Source organism: Schistosoma haematobium, chromosome 2 (genome assembly GCF_000699445.3).
Source record: "Schistosoma haematobium chromosome 2, whole genome shotgun sequence".
In the NCBI taxonomy this organism is placed as follows: domain Eukaryota; kingdom Metazoa; phylum Platyhelminthes; class Trematoda; order Strigeidida; family Schistosomatidae; genus Schistosoma; species Schistosoma haematobium.
The window spans coordinates 43710341-43733274 of record NC_067197.1 but is presented as its reverse complement, the minus strand read 5'-3'; the positions used below and the strand labels follow the sequence as shown (position 1 = coordinate 43733274).

The 22934-nt window shown below is 35.7% G+C and overlaps 1 protein-coding gene across 1 annotated transcript in view; it reads right to left on the bottom strand.

Moving 5' to 3' along the window:
• Positions 1-1521: 1521 nt before the first annotated feature.
• Positions 1522-22934, bottom strand: part of IFA-4 (Lamin A C) — a 63356-nt gene continuing 41943 nt past the window's right edge. Inside the window, exons 7-12 of the mRNA XM_051215296.1 lie at positions 20715-20794; positions 13036-13068; positions 10770-10885; positions 5735-5842; positions 4724-4840; positions 1522-2813 (exon numbers count right to left, since the gene is read on the bottom strand). Coding sequence (XP_051068500.1) covers positions 2781-2813; positions 4724-4840; positions 5735-5842; positions 10770-10885; positions 13036-13068; positions 20715-20794 — 487 coding nt within the window. The 3' untranslated portion in view covers positions 1522-2780. The remainder of the gene's footprint in view (positions 2814-4723; positions 4841-5734; positions 5843-10769; positions 10886-13035; positions 13069-20714; positions 20795-22934) is intronic.

Sequence of the window (22934 nt, the reverse complement as noted above, 5' to 3'; positions counted from 1 at the left end):
AGTGCTCGCGTTATTCGCAGTATATTAAGAATCTAAGCTCTAAATATAACATTTCTTAGATGAAATTTTAAGGATTAGAACAATGTAGTCATGATATTTAAGAGATTTGCAACCGATTCGTTTAGTTCATTGAACCAAAATACAGACAATAGGGTGAACATTAAGAACTATTTAGGATAACAATATAAACGATCACTGGTTAAATAAATAAGGCTAGTCATACCAGCTATGTTCCCTATGAAGCATATTGTGTATATGTGAGTAAAAATTAGTCTCTCGTTACTTGAATATAGTATTAAATTTAATGTTGTGAACGTCTTTGATTTATCGTAAATATAGTTAGGGGCGGCCAAACCAAAACATGGTATCAGTCCACAAAGTCACTAACTTCTATTCTTGGTCCTAATGATAGATGTAGACTACTTGGCTAGGGTCCGCGTGACTATCATAACCACTGGTTGGAGACTCTGGGTGACATGGTTCAGAATGAATCACAATGACGTTGGTGTATTCACTTTTTGTCTTCCCTTAGACCGTCAGGTTAAATTTACTTTATATCTTTCTACGAACTAATTCTTTCTTCCTGTAATATATCCTTAAATGCAATCTTACTTTTATATATTACCACCATTGAAGTAACCACTTCTATGAATTTGATGTTCATCTTGTTGTGTTAATGAGGTGTGGCAACTTGAACCGATGCATATATGTGCCTGGTTCTGTGTTGCAGATGGCTGACTCATGGTAAATATTAAGTTTGTTAATTTCAAGTATTAAGATAAATAAATTATCTCCTGTTTCTTGGTTAAATATTATCATTAGTTCTCTAGCATTTACATTGTTCTTGGTAATAGTTACATCTAAAATAAAAATATTTTGCTAAGGATTTGTACCTAGATCAATTCAGTAACATGAAAGCTGAGTAACGAAATGTTTTCGCAACAGTCTATTGTGGAAGAGAACAAACCAACTTTCAGATGAGAAGGAATTTAGAAACAGACATTGAAAGTGGATAGGACACAGATTGAGTAAATCATCAAATTACATCACGAGTCAAGCAATAATTTGGAATCCTGAAGAGAAACGGAAAAATGGAAGATCAAAAAACATACTACGTCGGGAATTGGAAATAGACATTAAAAAGTTGAATAGTAACTGGAATCAAGTGATAAGGATCTCCTAAGATAGAGTTTGATGGAGAATAATAGTCAGTGGCCTATGCTCGTTCATGAGGAGTAACAAGTTTAAGCAAGTAATACCACAATCGAACATAATAGAACACAAAATCACAGCACGTCTTTGTAAAGTCTGAGAACCATATGTTATATCCCGATAAGAATAATGAATGGTAATTCTTGAGATCCATTTATGGACCAATACTATGAGTATATTTTTATCGTATAATTATTAAGTAACTAAACAATGCATATTCATATTCCTCTTATTATAAGCTTTATTTTGACCCATAAATTATTATTATACTTTTTACCAATCTTGAGTTATACCCAGTAGACTAATTACTACCTCCCTCATTCACAGCCACATCTGGCTAATTCTTGTACAAATGTTGTTTCATATTTTGTTGGTACGTTGTGGTCTGTTTGATTGGTATATAAACTCAGTATGTTTGAGATATGATTCATATTGCAGAGGCTGAGATTGGTGTTCTGGACTTAACTGGCTGGGCTAGACAGGGAAGAGACTAATCAGGACTCTAGGCCTCTCGCACGTGTTTTATGCGTCTTCTCTCTTGTGTTCAAGTCGCTGTATAGTTCTAGCTTGGGGGTTACAGAATAGCTTAGGAAACGAATATAGCGTTCAATTCGCAAGACTTATCACCATACAATAAATACTTCATTTACAAAATATCAATCAATTGCCTTAGACTTCATTGTTCCTGCATTTTCATACCAATTCCTTTCTATTCCCATTCTTTTCTCCTCGTTCTTCTTAACCTTCCACTACCAGACATTCTAATCCTGACTAACGTTATATAAGTAGCACAGATCACATTTACAGTGTATAATTTAAGATTATTCAATCAACCTTACTTCTTACCAGTTAGTAAGTACTATGCCTATCTCATTAACTACTATCAATATTAATAACTCCGCCCGGAGTCCCCCCCCAGGGGGCTACTGCCGATCCCGAGCCCGGACAAAGGAGGAGGGTTGGGCATGAGGTTAGCGACCCTATCCCGTAGAAAACTAACTCGCTAAAAAAAACGCTAACCAGAAAAAACTAATATATGGCAGTGTATATTAAAGTGAAAAATAATATTAAAAAAACAAACTGTACAATATGTGCACAAACTCCAACTCATAATAGAAAATGATTTGCCCTTTTTTTAAAAAAAAATGTTAATTCAGTCTAAAAACTGTAAATAATTAAAAAAAAACAAAATTCAAATATGTAGGGGTTACATTGTTTCTTAAAGAGAAGAGAAAAACAAACAAATCTAAACTACTTACAAACTACTGATTAATTTAAAATCATTTTTCAACTACTCCACCTACCATCAAACACCCACCCACCCAACAACAGCAACAACAATAATAATCATAAAAAAATTTTAAATAAACAAATTAAGATTTTTTATAAATAAAAAAATGAAAAAAACAAACAAAAAACTGTATTACACTAAATAGTAAAAAAGGAATATATGATATGTGCAGTACAATTAACAAGAACACTAACAACAACAACAAACGAGAACAGTACTTTATGATGTTTTGTCACGATGTTATTCTTCATGATACCCTTAGATAGACCAATTGATTTCATTGTAATTTTTGTATATGTGTTGCTTTTTCCTATAAAGTTAAGAGATGAATATAGTTCTTTTTATTGTTTTGGTTTGTTTTTTTTTTCTATTTTGTTAGAGATAATATGTTGTGATTGAAAGTAATAGATATTGAATTCAACTATTAATGTCAATATAAACAATTAAATATGATAAGTCAATCTAGCTGATAAGTAACAACAGATCAGTTAGTCAGTAACAATGTAGAACTTCATACGTACTTACGTACATCAATTTGAGTTGCTATACTACATTAGCACAGAGATAAGTAACGGATAGGATGAAACAAGTGCCTTATATTTTAATTATAATTAAAGTTTAATTTTAAGAAGTTGAAGATGGTTTCATAAAAAATTTATTCTTGACTTATCGGTGTAAACATTCTAGGATGGTGGAATTATATGTGGTGTCAGTCAGTCAGTCAGAGATAACGTAGGACTAGACACATATATACGTCGGTCCAAGTTGCCATACTTCACTCATTAACACAACAAAATGAACACCAAATTCATATAAGTAGTTAGTTCAACGGTGTTAATATATGTAAGAAATATTGCATATAAGGATATAGTACAGGAAGAAAGAATTAGTTCATAGAAAGTAATTTTAATCTCATGGTTTAAGGGAAGACAACGATTGCATACACTGATGCCATTGCGATCGATTCCGAGTCATGTTACTCAGAGTCTCCAACGATTGGTTACAATAGTCACGTGGACCCCAAGCAAGTAGTCTGCATCTACCAACATGGGTAAGACTAGATTCAGTGACTTTTGGCTTGGCCGCCCCTAACATTTTTTCAGCTGTCTCTAACACCAGTTATTATTGAGCGTCGTAGTAAACGGTGTTCAAGCATACATAACACGTGGCCCAACCATCTCAGTTGATGAAGATTCATAACCTCATCAACTGATTTACCATCATTCCCTAATACTCTGAGTCTAACCTCACTATTACATACCCGGTGATCGCAGCAGATGTAATCACTACTAGTAATTTACAAGTATCTCCTACTCTTAAAGTAGGACAGAACGAACTTGTGCTCAGTATACTTGTCATTTTATTGATAGACGGATATCTTGCCTTTGCCAAAGATGACATAAGTTGGCAAAAGCCAAATAAACTTTGTGAATCCGTGTAGTGATTTCGTCAGACGCTAACTCATTAGGACTGATCGGACTTCAAAGATAAGTGAAATTGTCGACGAGTTCAACTACTTCACTCCCTATCCTTAATTCAGGTGTTGACGCAGGCCAGTCCTGAAGCATCAGCTTGCATTTAGAGGGGAAGAAACGCATCCCAAACATTCTGGCATTGTTGCCCACGATGTTTTATGATGACATTCTATTAAGGTTCCATATCGCTTAAAAACACAAGAATCTCTATGAAGATGATAAAATATTTCCACCTAGTGATCGTTAAATAAGATGGAATTTGAAATAAGAATTTGTATTCCTACTAAGAAGTCAAATCATTCAACCTTATGAAAGTAAAACTCATCTGTTCCTGGAGACGTTTGTATAATAAATAGATTACCGATTAAGTTAGACAGAATAATCCATTTCATGTAAATTTGAACTCCTGTAAAAATCAACTAAACATTTCAACATCTCTTTGATTGAGATAATGAACTGACTAATGTTAGACGGCCGTTGGAAACATGGAAGCACTGGACGGCTGTCTCGTCCTATTGTGGGACTCCTCAGCAGTGTATCCAAGATCCCGCTCGCGAAATTCGGACCGAGGGCCTTCACTCTCTCGTGCGAACGCTTAACCTACTGGACCACTGAGCCGGCATCCAACTCAACATCTATTAGTGATCATCTTAATGCTACGAAATACCACCATCAGAAAATTTAAATGTTTCTTGTTTTCAAAATAATCTATAAAGAAAGTGACGCAACTACTATAAAGACTTACTAAACCATCTGGATTATAAAGACTTGTCTGAATGTATGAACCAGTACCCCAAGTTGAATATGGTGCTTCAATATCATTTGTATTGGAATTACGTGTACTTGGTTTACCTGCCCATATCTGAAATATTTTTTTATTTTCAAAAGGATTAACTTATGTTCAAAGCTTAAATAATAAAAAAGACACTATATCATACTATTAATTATGTTATTACAAAAGAAGCAGCGTTAACGCACCATCCCGCATGTAAGACTTGGACCCTGAACTTCCGGTCTCACGCGCGAACGCTTGACCTCCTAGATCACTGAGCTTTCATCCAATGGTGTTAATATCTAACATCAATCAATCCATGATCTTGCACAACCCTCCATCCATTGTCTGAGGTGGATAACTGTCTCATACCTGACACAGATTAAACACCGCTAGTCACAGTTTCTCATTAAAACTCCAGGAAATCCATCTTTAAGCTAATCAGTAGTGAGCACATGATTATTATTAATAATTTTGGGGATTTATGGTTCCAGATTTTCAATGTTGGTCTAGTTTAGATTGATTCGTGAATTTAATTTTGAAAATACTACAATGCCCAGAGATTCCCAACATTGATTATGTAACATCTTAAAAATTTAAGCAAAACCAATAAATCTTAGGGAGCCACTCCCGAAGCCTCTGACCTAATGGTCTGATACACAAGACAGTAGAAAAACGTTAGGAGATGCGATCCCATGGTAGCCGGTCGCCAACAATTGGTTCATACGCCATTTGTTCTATCAAGATTCTATGGCCCATGTTCACCATTGCTTACGAATCAGAGTTTTGCATCTCCACCAACCCGGTTAAAGCGCCGGACATCCGCCTTTCATTATTACGAGTAATAGTAATGCCACGAAAAGGTAGTGAGTAGGACTTCCCTTACAGTAGCTGTATATTCCAAGACTCAAACAAACAATACAAAATGAATTTCACTCAATCATTCTCATAGTTATCGACTTATTCATACAATATTACACTTACTTTAACACTTGAATGAGGCGATAAAGTGTGATTAGGAAATGTATATCGAATTATCTGTCTTCCTTGATCAATATTTCTAATAAGACACCAACCGAATAGAGATTCTTCCTAAATATGAATTAACATATTTTTATTAATATGGTACAATTCTTTCATAGTTCAATTACTAATCTCCCATTCCTTTCTTAAAAAAGCACATAAATACACAATAAAAAAACCTTTTTAATTGAATCATTTTGTAAAACATATACGTTTGTATTGTTTAGCACAGTATTCGATTTCTGTAGACTTTTGATCAGCTGAAAAACCACCTCGCTATGATACTTACCTTCAAAATTAAGCACAACTCTCCATAAAGACAGGTAAATAAATACCATCTCTTTATTCGCTAATAACTGGCTTCTAGATGCATATCTCAATGTCCCAGATTTCAAAGTTGTATTGTGTACAGTTAGTCTAGTCAGAAATACGACAATTAACCATAGATGATGATATTGCGTTAAGCGTACGCGCGCGAAACCAAAGACCCTGGTTTCGAATCCTGTGAGCAGGATCGCGGATGCGCACTGCTGAGGAGTACCATAATGGGACGAAACGGTCATCCAGTGCTTTCAGGTTTTTAATGGCGGTTTAACATCAATCGGTTCATTATCTCAATCGAAAATATTGGGTGATAGTTAGATTTTACCACAAATCCACTGAAAATACATGATAAAAAGAATTGCTTTCAGATTCATTAACTAAATGATAATAAGCTTGTTATTAAATCTGAATACTTTGGGTTCAATTCTGTGTAAGGGTGAGAGTCTGTACTACTGCAAGGTTGCAAACTAGGACAAAATACCTGTCCAGTGCTCTCTAGTATTTAATGGTTCTCTGGTTGATTGGAATTTACGGCAAAAGTTATTTTAAGATTTTGTTTTATTTAGTGGAATACACTAACATACACCCTCTATAATTGTGTGGTTACGGTCAACTAAAGAATGGAAAAGACAGAACCCAACTCTACATGGTGTCCTGGAGTTAGTGAATCCTGTTCATGAGCTAATGAATGTGGCTTAGCAGAGATCGGGCTGACTACCTACTTTGCTTAAACAAATGAAGATCGGGCTGATGCCCCACTCTGTCTTAAAATCTGATTAGGAGAAGGGGGTGTATTCTTTGTATTGATATTGAAAGTAAAATATGAATCGTCGTAAAGCTTGGACAAACAGGTATTTAGCTCACTGACTATAAAATATGTGATTTCCCTTCCTGTTATTGATTTCTACTCCGGACTCACTGAGTGTGACTGCTTGTAATTGTGTTAAATAATATGGTTCTTTATTCTGGATCGTGAATCCCGGATCTGATATAACGCGACTAGTCTCATTATCGTAGTATACCTGAGAATGAACAAAATATTTCAAACCATCCGTTTTATCAAATATGCGTGAAAATTTTTACTGGAGGAATGTTACCTTTTTTTGCTTGACCAGATTCACTCTAGGAAGGCCCGTTAGGTCTGAGTGTGACGGGCCAGATCATAGACCACAAATTTTGCCGTAACCAGTACGCACGGGTCGACATTAAACTTGCTTGTGGTATAAGTGTGATGATAGCATATCGTCTAATGACGACTTATGACCGAACTGATTTGATTACTTGTCATTCATTCACTGTTTGGTAACCGCGAAGCTGCGATATGGAGTGACTTCTATCTATACTTATGTGTATACTATGGAGCGTTTAGCCTTCGGTCTATGCACTTTATATATGCATGTCACAGATACTCGCGAGCGAAAGTATCCATACCTATTTGTGTACTATGGAATATATAGATCACGTTTTAACTATTCTATGTATGCATGTAATGTATACCCTTGACTGCGGACATCTATTCCAATGTGTGCATCATAGAGTGTATGTGTCCTTGATATGTTCATTCTATGTACACATGTAATGCATACTTGCGGCAGTACCACGTCCCATACTGGTGTATTCATCATAGCTTTAAACGCTTCTGAGTTGTTATGGGGTTTCCGAATGTGATAGGAAAGTGTAGACTGTGAAATGTCTGTCTGCATTACAGAAATTGATTTCCCTATTTACACACAAAAAAGCAAAGTAAACTGTAACGTGTCTGTTTGGTTTGCATTCTCCAGTGCTCCAGTCTCTCACAATTTGCAAAAGCTTTTTCAGAACAACATATGTAAGCGAACAATTGTTTTCAATTAGATCGTCATCAGGCTTTACTCAAATATTCACGAATGTTAAGTCAATCAAGGTAATTTAGGTCAATAATCACATAATAAGTAGAAGTACAAGTTGATAGTAGGAAAACAGTAGGAAGCTCTTTTCCCAAACGACCCACTGGCTTCTGTTACTTAGTTGATGGGGATAAAGGAAATATAATAACTGTTCTACACTCGTTGCTACTAATTTATGACTTCGTTGGAGTCGATTTTCATTAACTTGGCATTGGACACTTAAAATGTTTCTAGCCCCTCAAAGGTCATGCATATTTAACTTTTAGCTAATCAATTCTTGAAAGAAGATGAAATCATTGACTTCTTGATTTATTGGATATTTCTCAAACTCTCTGATACTCTAATAATAATTTGGACACTTTTAGATTATTGGGATTTTTAGACACGTTTATAAACATTCAACACATATAACTGTCACAAATCTATTAAATAATATGAAGGGTGCATCTAACTGCTTCTGTACAGCTTTTAAAAGTAGAAGCTATGTGGAGCAAACTTATTTACGGTAAAGAAATCCAAAAATAATTCTTTCATAAGATATCTATAAAACCCAATAGAAGTCTTAGACAAAACAATTAAGTGACACATAAAACCCTGGAGTCGACATATGAGATTTGTCTACAAGATATGGTACTTGTATTCATGAAAAAACAAGCAATCCATTCTAAAAACGTCAATTTGTGAATCAATATCAGAAGGAGTTATGTGGATATTATAGTAACTTTAATAGTTGAGACCATGAGTCAATTGAAGCTTGATCACCATGAAAAACCTGAAGGCACTGGACGGCCGTTTCGTCCCACTGTGGGACTCAGCAGTGCGCACCCACGATTCCGACTATCGAGACTTGAAACCAGGATCTATCGGTCTCGTGAGTGAACGCTTAGCCACTAGACCACTGAGCCGGCATCCAATGCTGTTAATGTCTAACTTCAAATAATCCACGAAATCGAGCGAATCATCCATCATTGTCTTCAGTGATTTACTATCTTATACAGACCTGGTTGAACTCCACTGGTCACTGATTCTGTTATGTTTGAAAAAGCTTCATGAGTTCACTTAAACTGCGATCGAGAACAATACTCAGTGATCTAACTATTGACGCGTCCCAGCCCCGCTATCTAGAAGAAGAAGTCCAGGCTTGGTATGGAAAATATATTCTGCAACAGCCAGAAGCGTCCCCAACAGATTCTCACTAGAATTCCAGGTAATACCTCTTGAAGCCAGTCACTAGTGAGCATGTGTTGATTAATATCAGAAGGGATTTTGTGGATAAAGTATTTACAGCATCAATAAACAATTAATTAACAAATGGTTCTTGTAATGAATATTTAAGAGTTACTTAGAAAAAAACATAACATAACTAAGGCAAGATCTAGTAGCTAAGTTAATATAATAATAGCAGTCAATAATCTAAACGAAACTAAGAACAGAACAGATGAAAATCATTACAGATAAACAAATTTTCAGTTAAGAGGGTTGGGAATATTATCTCATGTTATTCATATGATCAACCGGACTAAGAAATCTATTAAAAAATAATAAGAACTGAATAATTGTTTCTTCTTGCTATTGGACTTCTCAGTAATGAGAAACCACGACAATACCAACCGGGACCAAGGATTTAAATGCTTAGGACTATTACGTAACAACGAAAGGAAATCATACGCTTGAAAATTGATTGACAATGCATTAGTTACTGAATATTAATAAGTAGCATAAAGTTGATCGCGGAAAGCAAATTGTCAGAATTAGCAGCATCGGTTATTATCACTGCAACTACAGATGAGATTTCTGCAGAATATCTCGATGATATTGAATTATGAGGATACAAGACGACGATATGCGAAAATACTATGAAATAGTTATCCTGATAAAATAACCTAAAGTACTGTGCTTTGCTTTACTCATAGTAAATTTATTGTAAAAATGCATTTTGTCCCCAAAACAAATGACCTTTAGACTAGTAGTACTTTAGAAAATATAGACAGTTATCTTATTTATAAACGTAATACATTATTAAAAGCTTCTAGAATTGAGAAAATATTGTCTAATTTTCGAAACTATCTTACGAAGCATCATTATCAAAGATGGATGGTTACTAGTAAAGGAACTCAATACGCGCGTTTTGTCCCATTTTGAGACTTGTCAGCTGGATTTGTCTGTTTACCAGAGTCGACGACCACTTCAGATCTCGGACCCAGTACCGTTCGTTTCAAACGCTATCACCTTACCCACTTAGGTACTGAGTTCGAATAGCCATCAGCTTGTGGCTAGGACTGGTCATTAGCAGCCCTCATCTTACAAATAATTATTATTTATAATTGTATTGCATAACTCATAGTTCCCTGTATCATTTTGAAAGGAGCAAAAACAAATGTTCTGCTAGAATCTTTGTTCTTGTTATAATCTAACTTCACAAGCATCCACTGCTAGCCACTATCCATCTTTGCATATAATGTTTGTGAATTAAGGCTATATCGAGACAGTACACACAGTATGCATATATGCAGTCATAAACATCAACTGGAAGATCCAAACATACAAACAACTTGACCCGATTGCACAAGCAGTTGTCTATCGGGGCTCAGTAGCTAAGTGAAAAAAGTGATGGCGTCTGAAGTGAACGCTACTGAGTTCGAGCCCCAGGGGTGAACATCAACTCTGATGTAGGTACATTCAACCGACGATTCCTGGATTCAAATGCTAGCCGACTATCCAATTTCGCATACAAATAACATATCCATTTAGAAAAGTGTTATATAACGATCTAATTATTTACTCACTGTATTTCCTTTATTTGTTATTTCAATATAAGATCCATTCTTTGCACATTCATTAATAACTAAATGTCCACGTGTAAATGTTTCACTATGACTCATTGAATTTTGTTGTTTATCAACTGGGAAATAAAATAAAATAATAAAGATTTTATGGAAAAAAGAAAATTAAAATGTAAAGATATTGATAACTATAATAACTATCTTATCTTCAAGGTACCATTTTAAAAGATACCTCCATTGTATACTAGATAACTGTTTACTTTTTGTTGGCATATGATATCAATCTAAAATGGACCCAAGTTTTAGATCATTTGAGTCATTTCTTATAAACTTTTCTCGAATACACACGATTTTCAGTTGACTAAGAATTTCAAAATCACGATAACTATATTTTATAGTCGGTAGACGAACAATCAATTATCGACTTAAAGTCCTACAATTCTGTTATATTACTTACTTACTTACGCCTGTTACTCCTAATAAAGCATAGGCCGTCGACCAACATTCTCCAACCCACCCTGTCCTCCACCTTCCTTTCTAGTTCTATCCAATTGTTGTTCATTCTTCTCATATCTGTCTCCATTTCTCGACGTAATGTGTTCTTTGGTCTTCCTTTTCTCCTCTTTTGGCCTTGATGATTTCAAGTGAGGGCTTGCGTTGTGACGTAGTTGGGTGCTCTCCACAATGTGTGTCCTATCCACTTACAGCACTTCTTCCTGATTTCTTCCTCCACTGGGATCTGGTTTATTCTCTCACACAGTACGTTGTTGCTAATAATGTCCAGCCATCAGATTCGAAATATTTTGCATAGACAACTGTTAATAAACACTTGTATCTTCTGGATGATGGCTTTCGTAGTTCTCCAAGCTTCCGCCTCATACAGTAAAACTGTTTTTACATTTGTATTGAAAATGGTGACTTTGTTGTTGGTTAATAGAGAGTTGTTTTGAGTTTCAGATGTTCCTCAGTTGTAAATATGCTGTTCTTGCTTTACCAACCCGCGCTTTCACATCCGCATCAGATCCACCATGTTCATCAATGATGCTGCCCAAATACGTAAAGGTTTTTACATCTTCCAAGTCTTCTCCGTCAATTGTGATTGGATTGGTGCATTCTGTGTTGTATCGGAGAATCCTGCTTTTCCCTTTGTGTATATTGAGACCTATTGCTGCTGAGGCTGCTGCTACACTGGTCGTTTTTACCTGCATTTGTTGATGCGATTGCGATAGGAGGGCCAAATCATCTGCGAAGTCTAGATCGTCCAGCTGCATCCTAAATGTCCACTGTACCCCGTGTTTCCCTCCAGATGTTGACGTCTTTATGATCTAGTCGATCACCAGGAGAAAGAGAAAGGGTGAGAGTAAGCAACCTTGCCTGACACCGGTCTTTACTTCGAACGACTTTGTCAACTGTCCTCCATGCCCGATTTTGCAGTTTAATCCATCATAGGAATTGTATATGATATTGACTATCTTCTGAGGCACGCCGTAGTATCGAAGAAGCTTCCACAGTGTTGTTATATCCCGACGAGAATTATGAGTAGCAACTTTTGAGAACTATTTATGAACAAATATTATATGTATTTTCCTAATGTATAACTATTCATTAGTTAGATTATGTATATCTATAATCCTAGTATTATAAGCTTTATTATTATACGATTCACCATTCTTGATTTATGCCCAGTCTATTAATTACAGTCTCTCACATTCACAACCACTTTTGGTTAGATCTTGTACAAATGTTATTTCCTATTTTATGGTATGATGTGGTCTATTTGGTTTGTATGTGAACCCAGTATGTTTGAAATATATGGTTCATATCGTAGAGGTTGAGATTAGTGTTCTGGACTCTAACAGGCAGGGCTAGGCAGGGTGAAGTACAGATAAGTAATTTAGACTACTCGTACGGGTTTACGCATCATCGGTCCAATCGAACTGTGATAGTTCCTACTCCATGTTTTTAATTTCTCTTAGTCATATTCAACGTCAAATAAGTGTCTTTCAACTTCAATTAACGTTTTATGTAATAAAACTTGAACTACTAATGAGTAGTATATTAGATTCATTAAAAATAAGAAAATACAACTTGTACGATCAACTTAAACGTAGATAAGAAAGGTTGATTATATTGACACTATTATGGTCAATCAACTATAAGTACGAAAATCTACCATTGTATTGCAACTGAACGCTGCTTATCTATTCAATTTGACAGTTTGTAATGATAATTAAAACAAATGAATTAAGAATGATACGATAAAACTTACGATCAGAATAACTACAAGATAAGTGATGATTACCTGGAAAAAAGATTACAAAAGAAGAGAAATTTTTAAGTTCACTTTCAACAACAACAACGAGAATGCTTGTTTTCATTACGATACACAATAAATTTTTGTTACTACCTAACTTCTGTTCATATTTCCCTACCACCTCCTTCCAACCTTGATGGTTGGTAAAGGTTTGCTGGAAGCCAATTGACTTATTTATTTATTTAAACACATAAACATTTGTACAACGAGGCACCAAATAGATATGCGCCACATAAATCATTCGATTTGTGTGAGAGCTGTGATACTGCCCGGGTGCCCAAACCGAAGCAGATGGTTTTCTTAGGGGGCCACACCCCGAGCCTTCGACCTGAAGGTCTGATCCACAAGGCAGTGGAGCATCGTAAGGAGATGCAGTCCCATGGTAGCCGGTGACCAACGATTGGTTCATACGCCATTTGATCCCGCAGGATACTGGAGCCCATGTGCACCATTAATTTGGAATCCGGTTAAAGCACCGAACATTCGCTTTTCGTCCTCTCATTTTTGTAAACAACACCCCCGCCACGAGAAGGCAGTGAGTAGGACTTCCCTGTCAGAGGCTATATACGCGTGGCCATGTGAGAGCATTTCGAGAGGGAGAACGGACTCTCCCCACTCTCGGCCGTACCAGGGCATTTGGGGGCTAATTGACTTAACTGGATACTGTTTATTTACTTTAGCTAGACACACACTGGAGCCAAACATAACTTTTCTGTGAGGAATCATTTGTTATCAGATCATAAGTCGGAGACCCTATGAATTCCTGGTATACATACAAGGATAAGTGACATGAATGAGAGGGTAAAATAGTCCTCTCTCCCATATTTGTTTTATTATCGCTGTTGAAGTTTTTGAAAATATACACTACATACACACCTGAAACACACTGGTTCAAACCCATGGCAGCAATGCAGCAGCAATTTGGAAGACTCCCTCTCTCCCACACTGTACGGACATTCCATGTACCTAAATTAATGGTTGCTCTGGTTGTCAGAAGGAGCATCAGCCTCGTGATTTCCGAAGGAACTCAGATTTCACTATTAGGCGTCATAACTTTTCTAAATGAAGACCCTCTAACTTCCAGGACAGAGTTTAAATGGTTTGAATTATTTTTTATGGCCAGCTTTTTTTAGCGAGTTATTTTTCTACGAAATGCGGTCGATAACCTCATGCCCAACACTCCTCCCTGATCCGAGCTTGGTACCGGGAGTAGCCCAAGATGGGCTCCAGGCGTACACATGGCATACACATAGAAATAGATGCGCCCATGTATTCATCATGAATTATATTTCTAACTCAATAGTTTTGGTATAAGTACTGGATTAGGCTGATCTCCACTGAACCGTTCATGTCAGCTCATGAGACAAATTCTACAATTCTGTAGGTACTAAGAGAAGTTGTGAGCTCGGCTTTAGTTCATAGTCAAGAGTTGAATTCTATACTGAACATACTAATCAAACTGTAGAAATGCACACAGAAATATGAACAAGTTTATTAGACAACAGTCTATCTTACCAATTCAACCTCATTTTGATTACTGAAATTTATTTTCAAAGATTTTATGAATATTTAATTGATTGAATTCCTAAGTGAATGTGTAGTGTATTTTCAGTGATATTTAAATATTCCACTGATATAAAGATAACTGGATTTCTGATCTGAATCATTCATCATTATCATCCGTTTCGATCGTTATCATTAATATAATATGACGATTAGTACACTTAAACAAATTAACTGAAGATTCCTTATTTAAAATATCAAAAGAATAACTGTTAGAAAATTTTTAAAAAACTGTACCATTCCACAATGGTAGTGAACGAGAGCACAAGTGGTGGCAATCGAATGTATTAGAACTCAACATTACAGCACATCTTAGTACAATCTGAGAACTATACGGTAAATACCTAATTTGTAGAATGTCAATCCATAGTCTCAAATTTGACTGTTCCTTTTACAAATATCAGTCCATCGTCTCAGATTCCATTGTTCATTCATTTTCATATCAATTGCTCTGTGTTCCCATTCTTTCCTCCTCTATCTTCTTGACTTTCTGCTACCAGGCATTCTAATCCTGACTACTGTTATATACTACTCATGTCTATATAAGTAGCACACACCACACTATAACTGTTCATTACAGAAATAAAGAATCCTTTGGTAATCAAACAGAATAATATTGACAATAGAGAAATATATGTAAAGTTTAGAGTAACTAAGTTTTTGATTAGTACTTCAAAGGTTTAATGTTCGAGATTATTAAAGTCTAATGTATAACGTACTAATCGAAAAGAATGGAAATAGAAAATTTTATGAAATTGATGAATATAGGTTAACAGTGTAATCTAGGACGCAGATTTCGTCTTATTTGGGGCTCATCATCTGGATTTACTTACCAGATACTACTGTCTATGTTTGTACTGCGACTCAAAACCAGTACCTTTCACCTTAAATCCAAATATAATCTATACAGGAAGCAAATATGCTAACAAATATTTACCAAAATCCATCTATGATAGTACAAGAACATTTAGTTGTTAAGTAATGTTGACAAAGATTAGTTTAAGTCGATGAGGATTTTTATCAAATATAGAACTACTGAATTTTGAGGGATCACTAGTCAGATGTTTCGTTTTAGTTTAGAACATTTTAGTAATGATTACCATAGTAATAGCATTTCTGAAGTTTTAATAGGAAGCTATAACCTGTGTAATCGACCATTACAAATTTGTTAAAACATAATACTGAACTATTTTATCTATGAAGGTTGAATTATAATGAACGAGAACACTATTGGGGACAACTAAATGTATCTGAATACAACATTACAAAATGTTATGGTAAAATCTGAGAACCATACAGTAAATACTTCATTTGCAAAATGTCAGCCAATCGTCTCAGACTTCATTGATCTTTGATTTCCACATCAATCACTCTCTGTTCTGGTTCTTTTTCTTCGATCTTTTGACCCATCGGTCTCCAGGCCTTTCACTTTCGACTAGTGACACATACTACATCAGTTGATATCGGTAGCACACATCACAATGGTATTTACACAGACAAAACACAGAATAAAAGTCATGGTACAGTACAAATTAAAAGAATTCGTTTTACCGGATTGTAACTAACTGGTTTGAATGCATCATCATTATATCTAGATTTTAAGAACCTGAAAGATTTCAGGGCTGTTTGGTTGTTTAGGAGTGTTGGAGTGATCCAGAAAATTTCTTGCAAAAGACAAGCAAGCATCAGGGATCACTAAGAAGCGTTTCCTCCAATCATCGTTCACTTGAAGTTTTAGCCAAAAACATCAAGGAAGTGAAACGTCACATGTAGAGGTTCTGATTGACTGATTGGTATACTGCTACTATGTTTAGTAGCATTCCAGAATCTTCTAGCAACCCAAGGACATTTAAAATATTATAAAAACTCTGTATTTTCTTCTGTATTGAAATGAACCTTGGAGTGAAGTACTTCTCGCATACTTTGCGTCTTCTCTCTCGTTGTTCAGGTAGCTGTATAGTTCTAGCTTGTGGGTTACAGAATAGCTTAGGAGACGAATATAGCGTTCAATTCCCAAGACTTATCAAGTAGTTTATGGTGAAATTACTACACATTTGATCTTTTCTATCTATACTGTTTCTATATGTTGAGAACGAATCTAATTTGTTACACAATTTGACAGACTTTTCACCAAAATATTTCCATTTTTTATTTAGTTTTATGATGATGATGATGATGATGATTTTGGTTCATAATTGGGTTTATTTTCAACCATTAAGGAAGTATAATTTTAAAAGTTTTTAACAGTCCGAGTTTTTATAAGCAAAGATGGATAGTGGCTAGCAGTGGAAACCAGGACGCGCATTTCGTCCTATTTGGGACTCGCCATTTGGACGTACCTGTATCTTAGAGTTGATGTTCACTCTGAAACTCGAACCCAGTAACAATCAGAAGATACAAGTAAACGACACCGAGTGAACTTAAGTTTTGAGTTTCCAAATTTGCGACCTTTTATTCAGGCTACTTTTTTAAGAAAAATTGTTGTACAAAACATACATTTTTGTCTAAATCAATGATTATAGGCAAAGATGGATGGTGACTAGCAATGGTAGTCCTGATAACCACTAGTTATCAGGACATGGCAGCTAAGTGGATAACGTGATGGCGTTTGAAGCGAACGGCACTGAGTTCGAGTCCCGGAGTGAACATCAAGCTTGGGTTGCAGATACATCCAGCTGACGAGTCCCGGATAGGACGAAACGCGCGTCCTAGACTTCACTGTCAACCACCATCCATCTTTGCTTGTAATGCTTGTGACCTAAAGTAATATCGAGGCAATCCATACAGGATGCACATAGGCTAACAGGAGACATCAATGGGAAGATTCAAACGAACAATTCAAAATGAATTTTAACCAATATTTGTTCAAAAGGCTAAATTATTATTGTAAAATGGTCAAGAATAAATTTCTTTGAATATGAATAACACGAATTCAATTATTTCCGCTAAGCTTCTTCTGACTTTTCCAAAACTGTAATGGTCACCCTTCATAACTTAAAGTTTGTAAAGGATTTACTTAGGATAATATACATCTTTCCACCAGTACGGTTAGATGGTATGTTAAAATTAACTACTTGGACACATAACACTATTTTAACTGTAAATTACTTTTAAATCATTGTCAGTCAGTCTGGTCAACGATCGTAACACACATTAGATATGATACATTATTATCAAGTGATTAAACCGAATTTCAATAAAAGATAACTCCTGGAGTTCATCTAAGATTTTTTTACCTTGTCAGGTATGAGACAAATATTACTAATGATCATCAATATCCTGAACTGACTAAGGTTAGACGATTTAAACTACTTGGTCGTCTGAATTCTGTGAAGCCTGACACTTCTCAGTTTAATCTAATGGAATAGTGAATATGTGCCGATGAAGAATCCAATACTAGAACAAAATATCTATCCAGTGTTTCCTGATTTTTAATGGTTATTTATCTAACATCGATCCATGATATAAAAATTTGAAGGATAAATTTTCGTAAGTTAACTACAGGCTCTTATTCCTTAAAGTTTGAGTGGACAAAAATGGTGCAGAGTAAACAGTTAAGGTTAGTATATGTATAACCCTACACTTAATTCTGACCCTAAATCCTAATCTAAACCCTAACCTTAACGATAAACCCTAATCATAACCCTAATCCTGTAACACACTCCTAACTCTAATCTTAAGCATAAATCGTAATCTTAGCATTAATCTTAATAATAACAAATATCACTCAATAGCATATTTAGTTTATGCTTATATATACAGTTACTTTATTCCTATATTCATGGGTGAGTAATGCCCTTAGTAATCTAACATGCAAGTATGTAATAGTGTTTCTTTCACAGAAATTGATCATTATACAATCGATATATATATATATATATATATATATATATATATATATATATATTCCCCATTATTTAACAGGTTGCTTTCTCAATCCTGATTAGTTTGACTTGATGCTTGAATATAATCAGTTGGTACTTGACGTTGTTTTAATTTAATTTGTTAATTATAAGTCAATATCAGAAAGGAGTTTTGTGGAGATCGTAGTAATTTAATAATTAAATTCATGAGTCAATTAAAGCTAGAGCATTATGGAAAATTTTGAAGTACTGGATGGCTGTTTCATGGATGGGTTGAAGTTAGACATTAACACCGTTGGATGCCAGCTCAGTTGTCTGGAGGCTAAGCGTTCGCGAGCTAGACCGTAGGTCATGCGTTCAAGTCGATTGTGTGCAACTGTGGATGCGCAGTGCTGAGGATTACCGTAGTGGGACAAAATAACCGTTCAGTGCTTTCACGTTTTCCATGTTGGTCTAGATTTAATTCATTCATGAATTCAATTATAAGTCAATAATCTAATAGAATAAGATGGTGGTTAGAGGTAGTCAGTCAACAGAAAACCCTAAACCTAGGTTTCATGCTATTTAACACTCATCAGCAAGATGTACCTGTAATCTTGATGAAACTGTTGCTTCCTGAGGAATTCGATCTCATATCACCCAGTTTCACAATCAGAAACGTTACCGCTGAGCAATCCGGGCTGTGACTGACCTCTTGTAGGACTTAGATATAGTCACAAATGATTGATCACTGAATGGCGATCAATGTCATGTATGCCAGGTCCTTCTTAATACAGATTGAATCCTATCAATCACATTGCAATGCTTCATATGTACCAGGTCCTTTTTAACGCAGATCAAATGTTATTGATCAAGTTGCAATACAATTATTCGATGTATACTAAAAAGGATCTGACACACATGATACCGATCACCATCGCCTAGTGATCAATCAATTATAAATCTAATCTACTTTTCATATTTTAAATTCTTCTCCATGATTTAACTATATAACTAAGATAATTCATTATAATCAGTAGGTGTGTATACCTTTATAATCAAGAAAATTTACCCATAACTAAGGAATTCCATTATTTAATCATTACTGATTTACTTATTCTAATCATCCAAATTGTTTAATAGGCGTTATTCTTTATATCTAGTTTTTTTGTTTTCTCTTTCAAATTACAAGTGAATGTAATAGATTTTTATAATCCGTCGGAGAAAGAGAAGAAAAAATGCAACCCATAACTAATAAAAATAAAGAAATTTATGGAGAGAATAAGATATAGAAAAAAAAGGGAAAAAAAGGGGAAAATAGTGTTGAAAGATGATGTTGACAACAATAACAAATAAAGATATAAACATTGTGTGTATGTGTGTATGTGGGCATGTGTGAGGGTGTGCGTGAGGATAGGTGTGGGTATATATATGCGTAAGTAGTACAAACATGACTCAAATAGATATATTATCCAGATATATATATATATTCTTGGGTAAAGATATTTTTTCTTTTGTAGGTTACACCCAATACTAACTTGAGGACAAAAGAATAATAATAATAATAGTAACGATAATAACGGGATGTTTTGTTTATCTTTGTTGTTTACCTATAATGATACGTCATCATTACTAACCATATTAATCTACACTCATTGATGTAAGTTAGTCCTTTGAATTATATATGAAAAGAAATGATCAAAATAATTAATTATTTCACAGATTGAAATCATGAGTCAATTGAAACTATACCATCATGGAAAACGGCCGTTCAATGCTTCCAGGTTTTCCATGATGGTCTAGCTTCAATTGACTTATGATTTCAATCTGTGAAATTTCTAAAATCTCCACAAACCCCTTCTGATATTTGACTATTTATTTATTTATAAGCTTTTTTATATGAGGGAGAGAATAAATCAGATTCCAATGAAGGAAGAAATCAAAAAGAAGAGCTCGAAGGGGATAGGAAATCACCTAACCGCATCATAAGGCAACATCTCATTTGGAATCCTTAAGGTCAAAGGAGAAGAGGAAAACTAAAGAACACATTTTTGCCGAGAAATGGAGAAAGACATGAGAAGAATTAACAACAACTGGATAGAACTAGAAAGGAAGGCTCAGGAGAGAGTGGGTTGGAGATTGCTGGTCGGTGACTTATGCTCCATTGGGAGTAACAAGTGTAAGTAAGTAAATAAGTTTTTTAATACAAAATTCATTTTATTTATTTACCTTCAATAGATCGTTCAACAAAATGATGTGATCTAGTTGACTGACCACTAGGTTCTTCCCTTTCTGTCCATCTTCCGGAACTAAATATACATAAAATCATTTTTATTTACTAAGAATAAGGGCAAATAATATAAAAATATTTTATAGAAATATATAATTTTATTTATTTATTTGAACACATAAATATTGATACAAAGGGACACCGAATACATATGTGACACACGAATTACTTGAGTTGTGCGTAGAATATAATACTACCCGGGTGCCCAGACCGAAGCAAGTGGTTTCTTAAGGAGCCGCAGTCGGAGCCTTCAACCCGAAGGTCTGATCCATAAGACAGTGCAACAAAGTTAGGAGATGCGGTCTCATTGCAGCCGGTAACCGACAATTGGTCCATACGCCATTTGATCCCTCGGGATCCTGGAGCCCATATGGACCATTGGTTTGGAATGAGGGTTTTCCAACTCCCTATGTAGATCCTTCATATCCACCAACCTGGTTAATGCGTCGTACATTCACTTTTCGTTCTCTCAATTTTGTAAACAACAGTGATGCTCCGAGAAAGCAGTGAGTAAGTCTTCCCTGACTGTACACGCGTGTCCATGTGAGAGCATTCCGAGTGGATGAGCTGACTCTCCCCACCCTAAGCCGTACCAAGGCATTTGGGGGCTAGAAATATATAATAAATAATCAATAACTGACATTGTAACACAGTGTCAGAGAGGTCAACAATGATGACATTTCAACCAACAACAAAATTTTTGTATCCTTGAGAAAGAGAAAAAAATTATAAACACGGTCAATCTGATCAGTATCTTGGCTAAATGTGCGAACCAATGTGGAATCCGATATTTATCAAACTGTTAGGTTTGAAAGTTTTACGAGTTCACTTAATCTACGAATGAGAACGAGACTCAGTAACCAAAAACCAGTAATCTAGCTATTGATGCGTTCCAGTCCCACTATCTAGAAGGAGAAGTCCAAGCTTGGTATGGAAAACATATTCTGCAAACAGCCAGAAAACGAGCGAGCAAGCAAGCACTCAAACACAATTTAAAACGTATATATATATATATATATATATATATATATATATATATATATATATATACGGTTTGGGGATATATCGTCCCCAACACAAACTTACCAATGGTTTGACATTTTCCGTAATCAATTAAAGACTGGATAATATATTCACTGCCTACTTCATTTATAACCCATGTTCTCCAGTCTTCAGTGGTAGACTTGGATAAGGAATAAACACATCACCCTATGTATCTAATTAAACAATGCTGACAAGTGTTGGGGATGGTTGGAAATAAGTTAGGGGCAGCCAAACCAAAACGTGATATCAGTCTGTAAAGTTACCGACTTCTGGCCTGAGCCATATTGATAGATGCAGACTACTTGGCTAGGGTCTGCTTGACTATCGCAACCAATGGTTGGAGAGTCTGGGTGACATGGTTTAGAATCAATCACAATGACGTTGGTGTATACACTGGTTGTCTTTCCTTAAACCGTGAGATTGAAATGACTTTATACCTTTCTACGAATTAATTCTTTCTCCCAGTACTACATCCTTAGATTCAAATCTCTCTTTTATATATTACCATCACTGAATTAACTACTTTTGTGAATTCGGTTTTCATCTTGTTGGGCTAATGAGGTGCGGCAACTTGAACCGATGTATATGTGTGCCTGGTCAAACGTTGTAACTGACTTACTGAAACAACAGCTTTGTGGAGTCACACCCAACCGTACGTGCTACCTTGACGTGGTGATCGAGTTCACCTATCGTGATGACCCAACCAAGCTATATTGGCTGAAATAATCGTTACTCAAGGTCCTAACATGTCAGACAGGTCGATTCGAGAACAGTAAGACTAAAAGCAGCAACTCATGGTCGGAGGGCGAAGTCGTACTGCTTATTGTAGAAGGGTGTGACAGCAGTAACATGTTTCCCTCAGGCAACCAGCATCTGCGGCGATGCTGCCTTCTCACAAGGAAAGGATGAGTTAGAAAAGGTCGGCCCTAAAAATGTCACACTTCACCTAACCTCACGGATTTCCGTTTCCTGAGGTAAAGCCCTTTGTAGAACGGAGCTAACACGTTAAAAACTTCCCACAAAAAGGCCGTGCGCGGTTGGTCACAAGCAATTGTCGTTTGGGCTCTGCGGTCACGCTCCCAGGTTGTCAAAACCAACACTAATTCAACTACCTC